This window comes from Melopsittacus undulatus, chromosome 3 (assembly GCF_012275295.1).
Source record: "Melopsittacus undulatus isolate bMelUnd1 chromosome 3, bMelUnd1.mat.Z, whole genome shotgun sequence".
Lineage (NCBI taxonomy): Eukaryota > Metazoa > Chordata > Aves > Psittaciformes > Psittaculidae > Melopsittacus > Melopsittacus undulatus.
The window spans coordinates 392376-410664 of record NC_047529.1 but is presented as its reverse complement, the minus strand read 5'-3'; the positions used below and the strand labels follow the sequence as shown (position 1 = coordinate 410664).

The 18289-nt window shown below is 48.2% G+C and overlaps 1 protein-coding gene across 1 annotated transcript in view; it reads right to left on the bottom strand.

The window, feature by feature from the left end:
- Window positions 1-18289, bottom strand: part of CFAP61 (cilia and flagella associated protein 61) — a 96991-nt gene that overhangs the window by 20892 nt on the left and 57810 nt on the right. The window contains exons 17-20 of the mRNA XM_034060368.1: window positions 12655-12753; window positions 8803-8971; window positions 6822-6996; window positions 961-1253 (exon numbers count right to left, since the gene is read on the bottom strand). Coding sequence (XP_033916259.1) covers window positions 961-1253; window positions 6822-6996; window positions 8803-8971; window positions 12655-12753 — 736 coding nt within the window. The remainder of the gene's footprint in view (window positions 1-960; window positions 1254-6821; window positions 6997-8802; window positions 8972-12654; window positions 12754-18289) is intronic.

Genomic DNA, 18289 nt, shown 5'->3' with positions numbered 1-18289 from the left:
AGAACAAGAACCACATGGAGATCCCTCTGGAGGAAGGATAAACCAGAGGGATTTTAGGGAAAGAGGAGAGAAATTGAACAGGGACATATGAGGAGAGAGTGAGGAATGTCAGTACTAATAGAGAGACCAAAGCCAGGAGCCTGCCAGCGAAAGGCTCTGCAAGGTCTGCACTGCACCAGGAAGGGCTTCACTATCATGTGTTATAAAAGGATTGGTAAAGCCCAGGGACGGAGAGCTTCCAGCGAGGGGAGCCCCAGGGCCCACAGCTCCTGGGGCTCTGCAGGGGATGCACACAGCTCTTCCCTCCCAGGACTGCAGGATGCTGCCAAGGAAGCACACATGGAGCCGCATGGCTCCTGGCAGGTGTGGGTTTGATGTGGCTCTATCACAGGCATGAGGGTTACCCTGAGGGTGAAAACCAGAACTACTCTGCCCATCAGGAAAGCCCCAGATCCCAAAGAGGGGCCACACCAGAGAGTGTGCACATTGATGTGCTATGGTAAGACACTGATCCTGTAGATGAGCAAACCCATAGTCAGGGATGGAGGGGGAGAAAGATGTGTTTACAATACATTTTGGTTGCATTACACAGTAGGCCTCTACCCTTTTTGGCTTTTATTGTGACTTAATCAAATGCACAGAACTATAGACAGGAGGAACTGCAAATTTCAATGATAAAAGGGTTTCTGGAATTGTTTAGAAAATGAATTAAGAGTATTCATCACTCAGCAGTGAACAACTACTTGTGAGTCAGGTGACTTCAGTACATTGTGATCGAAACAGGCAGGGTACAGTGATGGGCTTGTTTGGATTTTTAAAGACAACCCTTTAGGCTAACAAGTGAGTGTTCAACCTGCTCCAGACACTGAGACAGCAGCTAAACCAAGGAAGGACTGTCTAAATTTGATGGCTTTTGCCTTAAGCCAGACCGACGGAAGCACAGTGGAAGCACACACTTACCGAGCACTGCAGCTGGAAGGGTTTTGTGCTGGTGGTGAAGGAAGCAGAGGTGATGAGGTCTGGGTCATCACCTGTGCCCCACTGTGCCAGGACACAGTCCCGGTGCACTGACACACCAGCCTCCCCCAGTGCCTGCCCCACGGCACCTTCGAGCTCGTTGTTGTTGAGGCACGTCACGTTGGAGCGGAGTGGAGGCTGCACCAGGTGTATGCGGGCACCAGCAATCCCGAGGGACAAGAGGGCCTCTACCGTGGTGTAAATGTCCATTGTGTTTCCATAGACAATGACGTTCCCTGAGGGAAGGAAAAAAGGGGAACAATCTCTAAGATGTACAATGAAAACCTTATTAGTGTAACTGGGATGATAATAGCACAGAATTGCTCCCTCTGACCCTCTCACTCCTCTGATGCTATGAAGCAAACAGCGTTACCTAGCAACAGTAGGCAAGATAATTTAGTGAAGAATCTGTACAAAACATCCCACAAAGTAGGCAAGTACTTCACACACAAGTATGACATTCACCTGACCCTGGGGTTTGAAATTATTTTGATTGGAAATCCTCTAGGGAGGAAAAACCCACATTTTCATTTCATTCTGCCCTCCCTCCTCAGTTCTGCTCATTCAAATGCCTTATGGGGCGGCTGGATGGATGAGGGGGAGCAAATGGAATAGTTCATGCAGAAACCCCACAAACTGTGGGAAGACCAAGTTTAGAAAACAAACCTGAGGGATGCTCCTGACCAGGGGTATGAAAACAGGGACTGGGCACAGGCTGGGTGGAGAATGGATGGAGGAGCATGAGGAGGACTTGGGGTACTGGGTGAGGAGCAGCTCCCCATGACCCAGCTTCAGTGAGCGCTGGAGCCCAGACCCCCCCCGTGTGCTGCTCAGGGAGGGGATCCTGCCCCTCTGCTGTGCTCTGGGGAGACCTGAGAGCAGCTCCAGTGCCTAAAGGGGCTGCAGGAAAGCTGGAGAGGGGCTTGGGACAAGGGATGTAGGGACAGGCCAAGGGGAATGGCTTGAACCTGCCAGAACAGGGGAGCCTGAGCTGAGCTCTGAGGCAGAAGCTGTTCCCTGGGAGGGTGCTGAGGCGCTGGCACAGGGTGCCCAGAGAAGCTGTGGCTGCCCCATCCCTGGCAGTGCTCAAGGCCAGGTTGGACACAGGGGCTTGGAGCAGCTGCTCCAGTGGAAGGGGTCCCTGCCCGTGGCAGGGGTTGGAGCTGGAGGAGCTTTAAGGTCCCTTCCAACACAAACCAGGCTGGGATTCTGTGAATGTTCTAAACAAAAACCAGTGTAGAATTATAGAAGCTGTTTCAGGAACAGTGTTTTACCAACAGCAGCTGCCTCCAAAGCAGTGACTGCAGAGCAGTGACTGCAGCCAGAACAGGACAGAGAGGGGACCCTCCTCAGAGCCCACCTGAGCATCACATTCAGCAGCATGTGTTTCCCTGCAAGGCACTGCAGGCAGCAGTGATGAGCAGGTAAGTGTGCCTCATGCCACTGACTCGTGTGCTTGTCTCAGCACTGGCACTTATGCTCACTCCAAGTGATGGCATCCCCTATAAACTACATTTTGTTATCTTATAGGCTAAACTGCTTTCACTGGGACCATGTTTTACTGCATGAGACACAGGGCAATACTAAACACAGCATCCACAGAGCTCCAGCAACCAACAATATTAATAAAGGTTGTTTATAGACGTTCTGTTATTCCTCTCTGACTGCCTACAATGTTATTTTATTTGTCCATATCCGTTTGGCTACTTGTAGCTGCCAAATATATATACCTCTTCCTAACTGCCAGAGGAAAGAACTGCCCCATGGATAGACATGCTCAGGAATGACAGGAAGCATATTTCTGCTGTTCACACCAGTGCCCAAAGGGACAGAATGATTTTACCTGCAAATGTATTAACCTGAAGTCATAAAGAAGAGATGTTACTACTTCCATAAAAGCCACAGAGAAAACATATGATATGTGATAATGGGAATTGCATTCAATGTGTACATTGCTAGTCTGACTTCCCAAGCCCAGAGAGCTCTTTCTGTGGCATGCCTGCCAGGATGCCTGTCTGTGGGCAGCATTGTCCTCAGGAGAGCACCACAAGAGAAGGAAGACACAAGATTAACCCTTTTTCCCCACTGCTGCAGCAGGATGCAATGCAAGAAGTGAACAAGCAGGACTAGTGGTATGATTCAAACTTCGATACATTCATAATATGATGTGCTAATAGTGCAGCAAGAACATAGAGCTGACAGCCCCACATCACTTACACATTCCCAACCAGCAAGGGGTGAAAACCATGAGCAGCTGAAGAGGATGCAATGGCTGGGAGAGGGGAATGAGAGGTGCTCTCCAGAGGCAGAGCCTGGCAGAGGTTGGTTCTTGCTCCAAGCAGCAGGTCTGGGCACCTGAGGTGCCTCTGCCTTTGGGCACAATCAGCCTCTGAGGGGCAGCTCAGTTACTGCATGGCACACGCTCAGTTCCATGCTGGCATTTTGTGTATCACATCAGATTCCAGGCTGGCATTTCCCAAGGAAAATTAACATTCTGGTTTATATGGTAATAACAAGTAGAGCTACATTAGCTGAAGGAAACCATTGCTCCTTTACTGACCTCCTGTAAATCAGCAGTTTATGGCTTCTGCTTATTACAATATTAGTGGCTTTTTAGATTACAGAGCTAGTAGTATAGGAACTACAGATATTCATTACAGCCTGAAATGATGTTCACTGAACAGACAGCAGTTCCTCAGCATGCTTTTATTATTTAACTACATGAAAATGTATCTATTGGGGAGTAAACGTAATAATCTTCCATGGGAAAAGCAGCCATAAATAAGGGTGGTTAGAGTAGCTGTACCCTTTATTGCCAGACTGCCCGCGTTGTGCAGGGCAGGCTCATTCATCCTCCACAAGTGGAAGCTCAAGATTTCACTGACCCCAGCATGACCCGAATCTCTTTAGTCTGCAAACGCTACAGGAGAGAACCAGGTTTAACTGCAGCATCAGTGGCTCTGGTTGGTGATTCATGCACTGGAATGTTAATGCGGGAGCATTCCCACAAACACACTTCTAACACGGCAGTAACTATCTCTAGGTAAAGAGAAAGAAATAATTGCTCCATTTGGGGCCATTAAAGCAGTTTTGTTCTTTACTTTCCTTCCATCCTACCTTTTATCTTCATGGAAAGCACAGTGTTGGCAGGGGCTGGATTCCAATTAGTCACAATGACAGCTATGACAGGTCCATGCATTGGGCTCTCGGGTTTCATCAGGGAAGGGCCCTTCCGGAGCCACCACCATTCCATATGGGACAGAGGCTCCCAGCCTGGCGCTGGAGCCCCACGGCAGCTGGAGGAGGAGCTGGTGGTGGCAGACACGGCTCATGGAGCCACCCTTGGTCTCACCATCCCTCAGGAGCCTCAGGCTCCACCACAGTGTGCACTCACCACTGCCACCACCACATGCCATGTATGGGGTGATGCTGCCCTACTCACAGCCCCCAAACCAGCACCCACCAGTTCCACCCACCCAGCACGCAGCAGTACATGGTGCTCAGTGAAAACCCAGCTCTGACTCCATCTGGAGAATTTCAGAGGTTAAAAGTAAAGGCAAACAGCCACTTTTGGCCAGTACAGTGCAGCAGCAGCACAGCCTGTAGAGAGCTGATGGACATCCACATCAACTGCTGGGCTCCACAGGAGCTCTGCCTCTGCACCTCCATGAGCCTGTCACTTATTACTGCCTCTAGAAGAGGCCAGGGGCTGAGAAGTGGACTCATTGTCATCAAGAGCAGGGATCTTGGATGCAGCCATAACAAAGCTGGGAAGAACAACATCCATAAGAAATAGAGCTGGAAAAAGAAGCAGGGTGACCAAGAACAGAAATGGAGATTGGTGAAGGACTTCTCCAGCTGGGCACTCTTTATAGCTTACATCTGCAGTGGCAGAGAACACAAAGTGGGAAGAGCAATGAAAGGGAACCGGAGCCAGAGGCAGCATGAGGACAGAGGGGCCACATCTCCCACAGAGCATGTCTGCAAAAGGTCCCTCCAGATTAGACTCACTGGGATTTGTGGATATACCTTATAACTGAAGACAGGATCGTACCTAATGAAGATCTGCAGCTTCACACCACAGCAGAAGTCTGCAGCAATAATGAAACTATCCCAGAACCCCAGCATGGTTTGTGTTGGAAGGGACCTTAAAGCTCCTCCAGCTCCAACCCCTGCCACGGGCAGGGACCCCTTCCACTGGAGCAGCTGCTCCAAGCCCCTGTGTCCAACCTGGCCTTGAGCACTGCCAGGGATGGGGCAGCCACAGCTTCTCTGGGCACCCTGTGCCAGCGCCTCAGCACCCTCCCAGGGAACAGCTTCTGCCTCAGAGCTCAGCTCAGTCTCCCCTGTTCTGGCAGGTTCAAGCCATTCCCCTTGGCCTGTCCCTACATCCCTTGTCCCAAGCCCCTCTCCAGCTTTCCTGCAGCCCCTTTAGGCACTGGAGCTGCTCTCAGCTCTCCCCTTCAGGAGCCTTCTCTTGTCCAGGCTGCCCCAGCCCAGCTCTCTCAGCCTGGCTCCAGAGCAGAGCTGCTCCAGCCCTCGCAGCAGCTCCATGGCCTCCTCTGCATTATGATTAATTTTAATTTAGTATTAATAAACCAAAGGTGCATTTGTCCCCAGCAGCAGAGGTGCTGTAAGGCCTGAACAGCAATCCCCAGGTGCTGCTTGCACTGCATTCCTGTGCAGGGATACTGCAGCACATTCCAGGACTGGGCACACAGGGATTTACATAAGAGTAGGAGCAGCAAACGGGAAGCCCAACAACCTCATCTGTCTATGCAAATGCATCCGTGCCTGTTGGCAGGACATGATGTGAAGCACTGTGGGTAGGGCTGGTGTCACTGGGACTACTGCACAGGCTCCATTTGCCTGCCTGAGGCCAGGACACTGCTGGAGGAAAGTGAGAGCAGAAGCACTGTCATGTTTGTTGTGTCCTGTCCGGATCATTGCAAGACTTGGAGTGTGATAAAGAACCTTCCAGTGTCTTGAGAACCTCCCTACAGGTCTGCCAAGCCAAACATGAACCCTGTAGACCACACCAAGGAACCACCATGTTCTCCAGGCACGAGCCAGGTGACCTACACCCTTAGGATACTGCTCCTGTTGCACTCAGCAGGAACTTCCCACAAGGCCAGCGCTCCTGCTCTGAGGTCCATCCTTCCCCAGACCCAGCACACGGAGCCAACGCTTCATCAACAGCTCTCTTCTGGAGTTAAGCTCAGCTCAGAAGCCTGGATGATTCCAGGTGTTTTCACAGCACACGCTTCCAGTGCCTGAACTAATGACCATATGGAGCTGGGGACAGGCTGAGGAAGGACAGCAGTGGTGGACATCTGCACAGGTGTGTGATTTTAAGGGTTAAAAAAGGAAATACTGGGAGCCTCAGTTCTGTGTGAATGCCTGTAACAGATGTAACCCAATACAAGGAACCCAATTCCTAATTTAGAGCTGATTTCTTTGTGTTATGCCTCAAATCCAGACATTTTGCTATATAGAAAAACACACCCAGTAATTAAATTATTATTTAATTGACTAATTAATGACTTCAGCCAGATCTGCATTTGGGACTCATTCTGGTTTATATAATAATCATAGCTAATTAATTTATCTCAAGCCTTTCTTTCCGAGCTACACATGTGGGTATCACAAATGACAACAAATGTTAAATTCATCTGGAAACCAAAGCTCAGCAGATGAAAGGCTTTGTTAGAATTAACCAAGCACCAATTGCAGCATGGAGTTAAGGAAACAATGAGCCCAGCAAACACTGCTGTGGATGTGTGAGTGTCAATGCAGGCACTCACCTTCCGCGTTGACAACATGCTCCATCAGCCACCGCGCTGCCTTTGCACAGTCCTGACTGTCATTGAGAGTAAAATGGTTGGAAGGGACCTTCCCTGTGTATCTCTGTGGCCACTCACTCAGGACATCTCTGTTAGTTGGGAGTTTGTGGATATCTGCTCCAGTGGGAGCCGGGACCTGGAAGAAATGAGTGAGTGAGTGAATACATGGTGTGTATCTCAGAGAACTGCTAAGATTTCCAATACCAAGGACACAACTTCAGGGTTGCTATCCTTGTACATCCTCATCCCTGTTGACATTCAGCAGTAGCACACCCATCGGTGCGAGCCTGAGCACACACACACAGGTACATGTCTGTGTGCGCCCCATGCTGCCTCTGGGATGGGGATGACCACTTCAAAGGGTCATGCCGGCACAAGGGGGTAACAACACAGGCAAAACAAGGGAAAGGACTTCGCAGCAAACAGCAGAAACATGTAACTACACATCTGAAGGGTCTCTGTGGTTATCTGGATAACATACACCTTTACAGGACACTCAGAAAGCCTTGTGCACCATGACTGCCTCCAGCATTCGGCAGCAAAAATTAACTTCCTAAAAGAAGAGAGGTTTTGTCCCAGAGAAAGGGACCAAGCCTGCTTTATGGCTGAAGTGCCAGCAGCACTGAGGTGTTATTTGTATAATGTTACTTTACAGTAACAAAATCAATCTGAACTATATAGAGCAAAAAAGGGGGTCTCATCTGCAACTTTCACAGCACCAGCAAGTCCTGAACAGTGTTCTCACTGCCCCTTGGATCCACTGCAATACTATCTGGTCATATAAAACCAGGCATGACATCAAAAGACTGACCTACCCAACAAGTAAATCCTCTTAATCATAATGAATAATATTAGGGATTAATTTGACTATGTACCAAATAAGGGACAACTTAGAAAAAGGATGGACTAGAGCAATGTGTAATACAACAGAAACCACATGATAAAAGTAATTCCTTCCTATTTTTTGTAGGGCTTAAAAGTGAGAATAGATGACATTAGGTTATCTTCTTGAAAGCAGATAAAACCCAAGTCTTGCCCTGCTTCATTTCTCCAGTGTGGTTACTTTCCATAACTTACTCTGCAAGTCAGGGTTACTTCCACACTTCTTTTTGTAGGAGCATTTAAAGTCATTCAGAGCACACTTCAGCTTTTGTTTGTCTCTGGACAGCAAATGTGGATTGCTGTTTAAAGTGGCTCTACTCTGCAAAGTGATTACTCAGGGCTTCCTTGCTCCCCAGACCTGTTGCACCCATGCAGGCCAAGCTTTCACTGCAGGGCTGAACACATTCATGTTTGTGACTTCTGGTGAACAGTAAAGAGCTGTAGACACAGGCTCAGTGTGATCTCCTGATTTTACAGGCAACATACCTTGTTCATGCCCAAACCAATCACTCAGGCAAAACCCTGCAGGCAACAGGATTACACAAAAGATGGCTATTTGGATATCTAGCTCGAAGGCCAGGGGATGGTACACGAGAAGGACATCCCAGGCTGGGTTCCTTCCAAGTTGAGAACAGGAGATGAGCTTGATTCCACATTTCACATGAAACTAAGGATCTGCTTTGATGCCACTGGAAACGTGTCCGTGTGCTACAATAACACAGCACCATGTGCGTGCCCTGGCATGGTCATGGGGTGAGATGAGCAATTAATCTGATAAGGAATTCTTTCCATCACCAAAACCTGGTCAGACGGTGTTGGACCAGCTGGGGGCAAGCTCCTTGTGAAGGGTGGGCTGGGTCAGTGTCATGGTGGCAAAATACTGGCAGCTTTGCTTAGTACCTGATGCTGAGCAGTGACATTGCTGAGAGGAAACTTTGCAAAGCCACATCTCCCACTGTGCAGCCACACTGGAACAGCACAAACTGCTGCACCCACGGGCTGTGGACTCACTCAGCACAGAAACACCACTCACTGCAACAACTGCAGACATACACCTCACCTGGTACTGCTGCCCTGCACACAGAACAAGGTAATCATATGGCACTTTCTCCTCCTTGGAAACCACCACGTACTTGGCAGCGCGGTTTATGCTGGTCATTTTGCCAACCACAACGTTAACCCAGGAACGAAGTGACATCTTTGCATGATCTTCATCATTAAAGCAGTGGCTGTGAAGGAAGACACTCTGTGAGTGACATGAGCTGACAGCAGGCATTAGATGAGACCAGCCCGTATGGAACAGTTACACACTGACTGCTCTCTGCTAAACCCAAACAACCCTCCCAGCACTGGGCCCTACAACCACATCATGTAAAAACAACGTCACAACTACATGCTTTATCTGCTTTTTCTTTGCAGGCTCCTGCAAGGAAGAGACTTTGTGCTTCAGAGGCCCTAGTGGCATTTTAACATCTGTGGTCTCAAGTGTTAGCATGAAAACCTTGCAAGTACCCCAGAAGGCAGGAGAGCAGCCCTCGGAGCTGGGAGGAAAGACAGAGAGCTCCAATCTTCTCTTGGGGACCCCTTCCCAGTTGTGCTGCTCCAAAACACAAGAGTGAAGAACCCTGGAAACATTCTGATCTGATCCTCTGCTCCAAACAGAAGTCTGTAAGATGCAGCTGAGCTCGTGTGCTGGATGAACTGAACAGTAACGGGGGAGAAGGAGGAACTTTGCCATAGGCTATCCAAACGAGCACAGAACTAGACAGGAACTGAGACACACAAGTAGTGCAGATGTGGAAGTATCAACCTGCACTAATTTGTAGCTGAACAATTTATTATTCTCAATGAAATGGGGAAGGAACTTCTATAATTTCAAAGCAATCCTCTGCACTGTGAGGCAAGGAACCAGAGGAAGGTCTGTCTGTTCCAACAGCAGAGCCCTGCTCCATGGACAGCTGGGGTTTCCAGGGCCCCTGAAGGTTTTACAGACTGAACGCTGTCCAAATGGGAAACCTCAACAGGAACCTGGTCTTTGGGGTGTGCAGGTTTTGAGCTCAGCTCTGGTGCTGTTCACTCAGGGTCAGTACCAGGCCACCACGGAACCTGAAACCACTTGTGATTTCCAAAGCCTCACACAGGACCGACTTCTGCAGCTCTCAGATGTCAGCAGTTTCAGCCTGTTTTCAGAGTAAAGTATTGCTCATACTCCTGGCTATGATGGAAGTATCAGAGATGCCACTACTTAAAAAGACAATTTTGAAGCAAAATCTGAATGGAACAAACCCTCTTTCAATGCCTCAGCAATGAAAATGACAACTGTTTCCAAAGGTCTGTCCTGACTCGGAGCATGCCCCCTTCCCAAGCCAGCAAATACCAGGATGCTTATTTATGTCTACATTTGTACTATCCTCTTTTAATAGACTTCTGGGAAGACAATGATTCCTGAAGGTAAAACACTCCCATAAGAGGTACAACAGACACAACATTATAGAACACATGGAAGAGCAGAGAAATCACATCTTTATGTTGTGGTTTAAGCCCAGCCAGCAGCTTTAGCTGGTAACTTTAAAGACGGCTGGGCTTAAACCAGGACACTTCAACAAGGTCTGTTGTGATTCATGAAGACCATGGAGTCTTGCAATAGCCCTGTATTTTCATACACAGACTGCTGCTGGCCATTCTGCAGCTCAGTGCCTTCTGATACAGAGAACTTAAACCAGGCACAGTTCTGTTCAATCAGGTTCTTGCAGTAGGACTGAAGAGTAATGCTAAGCCCAAACCCATTTCTAGCTTTGTGAAGGGATGAATCTGTGGGATCTACCAAAAATTAATGCAACAGGCTTGAAGCAAGCCAAAAAGATGAATGGCTGGTGCCCCACAGATGTCTGGTTTATGAGATCAGAGTGACATGGCAAGAAGATGGAATTCACACATCTTGTGTGACAGGAAGCTGGGTCTCACCCCTGCCAGCACTGCAGGCTCTGTGAGGATGGCCAGCGAAGAGATCCTGCACTTTCTGCAGTCTGTGATCTGAAGTCACTGCAGAAGGAACTCTGTCTACCACACAAAGCTCACAGCCATCCAGAGGCTCAATGACTTTACTTTCTATTGACACAGAGCAATGAAAAACATTCCCCTTTCTTCCATGGGACTACCTGGACTGTGATTAAATAGAAGGGGACTGGGCTCGTGGTGAAGCATCTGATCCTGTATATTGCACCACTGCCTGCAGTGTTACTGCTGGAGAGTCACAGCACTGGCAGCTGCTCTTTGCTACGAGCAGCAGCACACATGTACTGAAAGAGCTGGGTGCTGTGTGTTAATTGTGGTTACTGAGCTGCAGCACTATCACACAGGATGCCACAGACAAAGCTGTTTGTGGCCTCAAGAATTTGAGGCCAGAACGCCTCCGAGGCTCTCTGCATCCTCCGTACTCACAGATAGAGGCAGTAAGTCAGGGAACAGAACCACTGACAATCTGAGCTGTAATCAGGCACACATCTATAAATAACATGGACATCAAGGACAGCTGAGGGGTTTCAAAAGCACCTTTATAATTGAGGAGTGCAGCTCCCAGGAGACTGGCACTCCAAAATCACAGGGATGCTTTCAAAAACTCACACCCTGCAGAGTTCAATTTTCACTCTTAATCTGCTTTCAAATGTTACCAGCTAATTCTGGCGAGGCAGAGATGAAGCACAAGTTCCCATCAGGAAGGATGCTCTGTTATTGCAACTCTTTTTTACAGTATATGTAGGAGAAAGAACACATGTGTCTGTGTGCCCATAAAGGCCTTTCATTTACCAGCTGAACACCTCCCTTTCTGCAATAAAAACATCAATTCAGGTAACTTTATAACAATTCCTTGCTAGGGCAAAATTCCAAACAGGATAAGGTGGTTTTAAACAGGTTCCCATCACACCACCCTCACGTCCCTGTAGAGAGCTCATTTTTAAAGTGCAGCAAGCAGACAGGGGCTGTTTTGCCATTTAAAAGGCTGTCCCTTCAGTGCGTTGCTGCTTACTTACTGCAATATTTGGTAGAAACCAATGAGCGGGTTCCAAAGAGTCACACTGCAAATCTAAATAACTTGTACAAAGCTCATTCCCCAGCCATTCAAAATAGTGAATTCACTTTGATTCTATCCTCCTCAATGTCCAGGACAATCACGTTCCTTTCTACAGCGAGGATTCCCAGACACTATTCCAAAGTACAAAACACAACCATCAAACCAAATGTACCTTATTGGCCAATGAGGGAGCTTGTGGAACACCCACACTCAGCCACAGGCATTGCTGCCCTGTGTCACAACCTCCCCTGCAGCTCCTGCACACCAGTGCTGTGAGCTCTGCCAGCCCAGGAGCGTGCAGGACAGCACTTGAGCTGGGCTGGAGACACACAGCCCAGTGACAGGCACACAAACAGCTCACAAGTAGCAGAACTGACTTAACAACAGCAAGAATCCTAAACTTCCCCTGTATACTCAGCAAAGTCCCCACTGGTGACAGCATCTCACATCACTGGTCACGCTGCTAATGGTAATTCTTGTCTGTTTGGTCAGCATCGCTTGGAACAAACCCCATGAAAATGAGAACCTCAGTAATGTTCTAAAAGCAAACATACATCTTTTGTCTTTTTTCTTTAACCCGGAGATCTAAACAATCTAAAATGTCTTGGGAAGCCCAGACCAGTGTCCTGGTGTAATACCATGGACTGCTGACCTGAAGTAACTGCTCTAGCAGTCATTATACTCAGCTCATTTCACAGGTGAATGCATGTTGTACAGACAGACTGGATTGTTTTGAGGCTGTCTATGTATCTATCTAAGCTTCAGGACAAGCTCACAGAGCATCACAAAGCATCATGTTTTCTTTTGAAGCTATGGCAGTGTTTAGATCCGAAATCAAACCTGTTAATTAAAAATCCTCTATGTCTGGAGCCTGGTGGGTCTTTTCCTGGAAGGCCGTGAGTTGAAATCAAGGTCAGGTTGTTGAACTGCAGCCGTGGCCTGTGGAAGGGAACCAAAACACCATGGTTGAAGCAGAGCAAGCGTGCCAGGCTCCGGCCAAGTGCACATCAGTGAGTGGTCACACACATACAGTCAGCATCCATCACAATCTGTCCTAATCCTGACAGGTATTTAGACTTCACAATGTAACTAACAGGCTGTTCCTTATGCCAGGACTTACCTGTGAGACCACTGAGTCTGCCCAAACACCTCTGGTAGGAGTGGGAAAGGAAAACCAATTCCTGACAACTGGGAATTGGTCTGCTTCAGGTGCCAGCCCTGCTGCAGTCAGGAGGGCAGGTCAGAGGAACAGCATAGCTCTTAGTTCCATGTTCAGGAGGATACAGAAAGCAATTCCTTTACATGGGGCAGCTACAAAGTGTTTTGCCCTGTCGCTAAGAGGCACGTGTCTTTGGGTACCAGACTACTTTCATGAAGGGCAGAGTGTGGTGCAGAACCAGGCTGACAGCATGTTGAACTAAACGTGATCTGACATTTAAAACCAAATAAATATTATGAGTGATTAAGCCTTCTAATCTTCAAGGCTTTCTGTAAGTTGAGTATGGATCGATGCAAATGGTACAAAGGAATCAGAATGTTTTTTATCAACCAATGTTAATTTGTTATTCATACTTCTAAAAAATATATTCAAACAAAGTTAAAGGTCATCCTTAAACCAAGGAATTTCAAGGTTATGGCTGCCCCTCTCACAATGCATATTAATAGTTTAATTCTGGATTATGGATTATCTATGGTAAATCTCCATGCATACGCAGGCCAAGTGCAATGCGATAAATAACCTTCATGTAACAGAGTGCATATATTTATACAGATTAGGGGCCGGATTCTCATTTAAATTAAGGTCACTCTGCAGAGGTGGGTGTAAACAGGATCTGCTCTTCATTCATGGCCACATTATGCTGGCTGAGGGATACCAAGTGGTCCTGATGGAAACCCGAGGTATCCCAATACATTGAGCTGAATTCCAAGTACACAGAACACCACCCACACAGGTGCAGCGCTGCCAGCGGGTGCTTACTGAACAGCTACAACTTTATACACCTTAACAGGATGGCTCCTTGGCAATGGATTTACATGTAATTATGAAGAGAAGTACTAGACCAATACACAAACCTGCTGGTCAATCCCATCCTGCCTGTCCCCACAGCAGTGAATCAGAGAATCAGGATAACCCGGCTTGGAAAAGACTTTTAGGAACATCAAGTTCTTTTTCGGGTTAGAACTGAAATGACCTCAGCACATCACACACTGCATGGCCTCAGGCCAACAGGTCTCCATGTCCAGGTGCTACAGAAAACATGACTTTCAAACGCCATTAACAATATTTAGGATGAAGCAGCAGAATTAGGGTCCTAGGCAACATGAATATGTCTCTCTTTCATGAGTGTACTGTGATGCACTTCACTGATCTGGTCCCATCCTATTTTCTTCTGCAGATGCTCTACCTCTGTTTAGTCCACACACAGTCATCCAGCATTTCCAGTCACCTGGAACTTGTTCAGTTCTTCCCCACTGCACAGGAGGCTTCACTTCAGACCTTTCACTCACTGATTTACTAACTAATGATTTACTTCTACCTTGGTGCTCCCACGACATTTCCATACGCTGCCATGATCCAATGTTTCCCATTCATTTATCTTGTAGGCATCAAAATGTTGATTAGCATCTCCTTAGAAGACTGTGATGAAATGGGTCGTATCTTCCATTCCCATTTTACAGTGAGGAAAATCAAGGCACAAAGAAAATGGGATTAGAGCTGTCAAAAAGGCAGGTGATGCTGGGGGCAGAGCTGCAGAGGCAGGTACCCAGCACTGCCTGTGCTCCAGGAGCTGGCACGCTGCCCTCTGCATCCATGAGCACAGCTCCATGCAAACAATGGTCACGTTTTCAGAGAGGTAAAAGTCTTCTTCAGCTAAGAATCAAACTCTATTAAATGGCTAAGCCATGAGTGAAGCTTCATTCTTAAAAACACAGGCTGGAATATGTGAAGATTATCAGAATCTTTAAAGAAAACAAGTAAAATCCACCACTGTCGAGTATTGCAAAAGCTGTATCTCAAAACTGTAATTGGTAATCCTAACCTTAGGATTATATATATATATACAACCATAGAACCTATGATTCTATATCCACAGTAAGAATATTGATGTGCCAAGACAGCAGATCTGCTTTCTGTAATGAGATGTCTCCAACCATTCCTGAATGACTTTTCCAGTAATTCTGTAAAATGTGTATTGATCATGAGGATAGCTGAAAACAGTAAATCCTATTGACCGCAGCCTGTCCAACTTCCATCCAAGTCAGCTTATCCCAGAAAACTGATGAGGGGAGACAATAACAGAAGTCAAATGTACGAAACTAGCCCTGAAAAGGCAAGTCTGTAGAGATGGTACCACCCAGTCCATGCTTCAGTACAGAATGGATTGGGTGGGAAGGGACCTCAAAGCTCCTCCAGCTCCAACCCCTGCCACAGGCAGGGACCCCTTCCACTGGAGCAGCTGCTCCAAGCCCCTGTGTCCAACCTGGCCTTGAGCACTGCCAGGGATGGGGCAGCCACAGCTTCTCTGGGCACCCTGTGCCAGCGCCTCAGCACCCTCCCAGGGAACAGCTTCTGCCTCAGAGCTCAGCTCAGGCTCCCCTGTTCTGGCAGGTTCAAGCCATTCCCCTTGGCCTGTCCCTACAGGCCCTTGTCCCAAGCCCCTCTCCAGCTTTCCTGCAGCCCCTTTAGGCACTGGAGCTGCTCTCAGCTCTCCCCAGAGCACAGCAGAGGGGCAGGATCCCCTCCCTGAGCTGCTGCTCACACTCTGGGGTGCAGCCCAGCACACGGGGGGGTACTGGGCTCAAGTGCTCACTGATACTGGGTCATGGGGAGCTGCTCCTCGGTCAGGCATTTAGAATCACAGATTCATAGAATAGTTATGGTTGGAAAGGACCTTCATATCATCCAGTTCCAATCCCCCTGCCATGGGCAGGGACACCTCACACTAAACCATGTCGCCCATATCTACATATACACATACATACATTTATACACATACATATTCGTATATATGCACACACATATATACAGGCATTTAACTCCAAGGCTGGAAACAACAGGCAACCTGGGGGTGTTCAGCCACAGTTATGTTCAGGGAGCAGCACATGGATGTAATGGCTCTGAGGGGTTTGAGCAGGGGCTGTACACAGCCACACTGTGCCATCCACCCCTCCATGAAGCAGTGTTACTTCCAGGCTAACAAAAGGATGGCTTGCTTATTGATTAAGGCATTTGATGCCTTCTTGCTGCCTACAATCTCTTGATAACAGAAAACACCAAAGGCTCTGAGAAACAGGTAGTGTCTGCAGGAGAGTGAACGTCTTGTGAGCTTCTAATACATAAATTGATGCCTAATACGAGGTAGAGTAAAAGCAGAGGCTCCTGTTTGGTGGGAAAGTCTTCAAATTAAGAGCCTGAACGAAAGCAACATAAACCAAGTGCACCTGCATTTTAGAAGCAACTAATTCCAGCAGGGATTCATGTTGCTGTGGATACAGAGGGAAGAACAGCTCAAAGATACTGGTAAAGCAGGGAGGGATTAGAGTATCTAGGGAAATAAGTAAAAGGTATTGGGTTTCATTGCACAGCTTTAGAGGACAGCTACAAGAAGAGTTTAAACACCCTTGTCCTTGAAATAAAATAGGTCTGTCAGTTTACTGTGAGCATAAGCAAAGGAGCAAACACAAAGTTTTAGTACAGTACTTACAAATATAGAGAGATCTGTGTCTGTGTCTCCTGCAGTTTGAACCCTGCTATTCCTTGCCGTGTTTGTGGATTTCTGCCTCATGTTTTGCTACCTGTTGTTTTCCTTCCTTGTGCAGGGTGTAATGCTGGAGGCTGGGATGGTGGAAAGTGCCTGAGCAAATGATTTAATTAATTGCTCTCATTAAACCCTTCATTATCACAACTAATCACAGTCAAATCTCTCCTCTTACAACAACAAGCTGGGTGAAGGCTGTGTGTGAACCCAAGCGTTGCAGTCAGCTGGAACAAAGCATCTCCCTGTGCCTGCAGGCGCTGGGGCAGCTCAAACAGAACAGGTGACAGAAGAACCTACTCACCCTGGCTCCTGTGGGCACTGCTGTATGGCACAGCCTCAAACAGTGCGGTCACTGTCTGCAGTGGGCACTGCTCTGTGGCACAGCCTCAAACAGTGCGGTCACTGTCTGCAGTGGGCACTGCTCTGTGGCACAGCCTCAAACAGTGCGGTCACTGTCTGCACTCATAACCTACCCAAATCCAAGTCCTGAGTACCCTGTACCCTCAGTTCACTCAGCTCAAGATCGTTCCAGAAAGGGCAGCAAAGGGTCTGTTTCCAGCACTGGACCCTGAACACTCGGATGTGATCAGGTCTTGCATTAATGGAACCGGTTGATCTGAGCAATCTGTCTTGCAACAGAGGAAGGAACCTCAGGCTTGGAGTGGGAAGGAGCCCAGAGCAAAGGAGCAGCAGAGCTCCAGGCAGGACACTGGGTGCTCAGGGCACAGGAACACCATGGGCCCGGTCCCAGTCTCTGGGAGAAGGTGGACACAGACCCTTCTCCTGCTCCCAAATAACAATATATCCCAAGAAGGACTTTCCATTTGTCAGCACCCAAACACTCCAACCCCACAGCAGGCAGGATGTGACCTCCAGAGCAGACTGCTCCAGAAGGAAAAGACTTTCTGACCCATTTTCCAGCTCTACACAAGCCCCACACAGAACTGCTCAGCTGCACAGAGCTGCACACCCCACTCGCCCATGTTTTCAGCAAGGATGAACACATTCCTCAGCACCGGAGCCCTGGTTGGCACCCTTTAGGAGCACAGTGTTTCCATATTGCCACAGGACTAAACTGCTTCTGTTTGGACAGCACCCACTGCTTCTGCTGGCAGAGCTGGAAAAGCCTTCACCTCCTGTGTGCTCCCACTCCCAGGGCAGCTGCACTGGACTCAGACAAGGAAGAATCCACCCAAAGTTGAGTATGAAGCCATGTGAAAACCCAGCAAGAGCCATCCCCCTGCATGTGCAACACAGCTGCTCTGGTGGCATGAGGGCTCTGACAGACCCAACAGCACTGGGGCATCAGGCTGTTGGGACCAGCAGCAGCAGAAAGGGTTTATGGTTTGTACCAACAGTCACCCAAGATCCTCATGTATAAGTTACAGCCCCCAGAGCAGGAGGGCAGCTTAACTGCAGTGTCCATCGGTGAGTTATAGAATAGAACCATGGAGTGGTTTGGGTTGGAAAAGACCTTCAGATCATCCAGCTCCAACCCCTGCCAGGGCAGGGACCCCTTCCACTGGAGCAGCTGCTCCAAGCCCCTGTGTCCAACCTGGCCTTGAGCACTGCCAGGGATGGGGCAGCCACAGCTTCTCTGGGCACCCTGTGCCAGCGCCTCAGCACCCTCACAGGGAACAGCTTCTGCCTCAGAGCTCAGCTCAGTCTCCCCTGTTTCAGTCTGAGCCCATAATTATTAATAATTATCCCCTGTA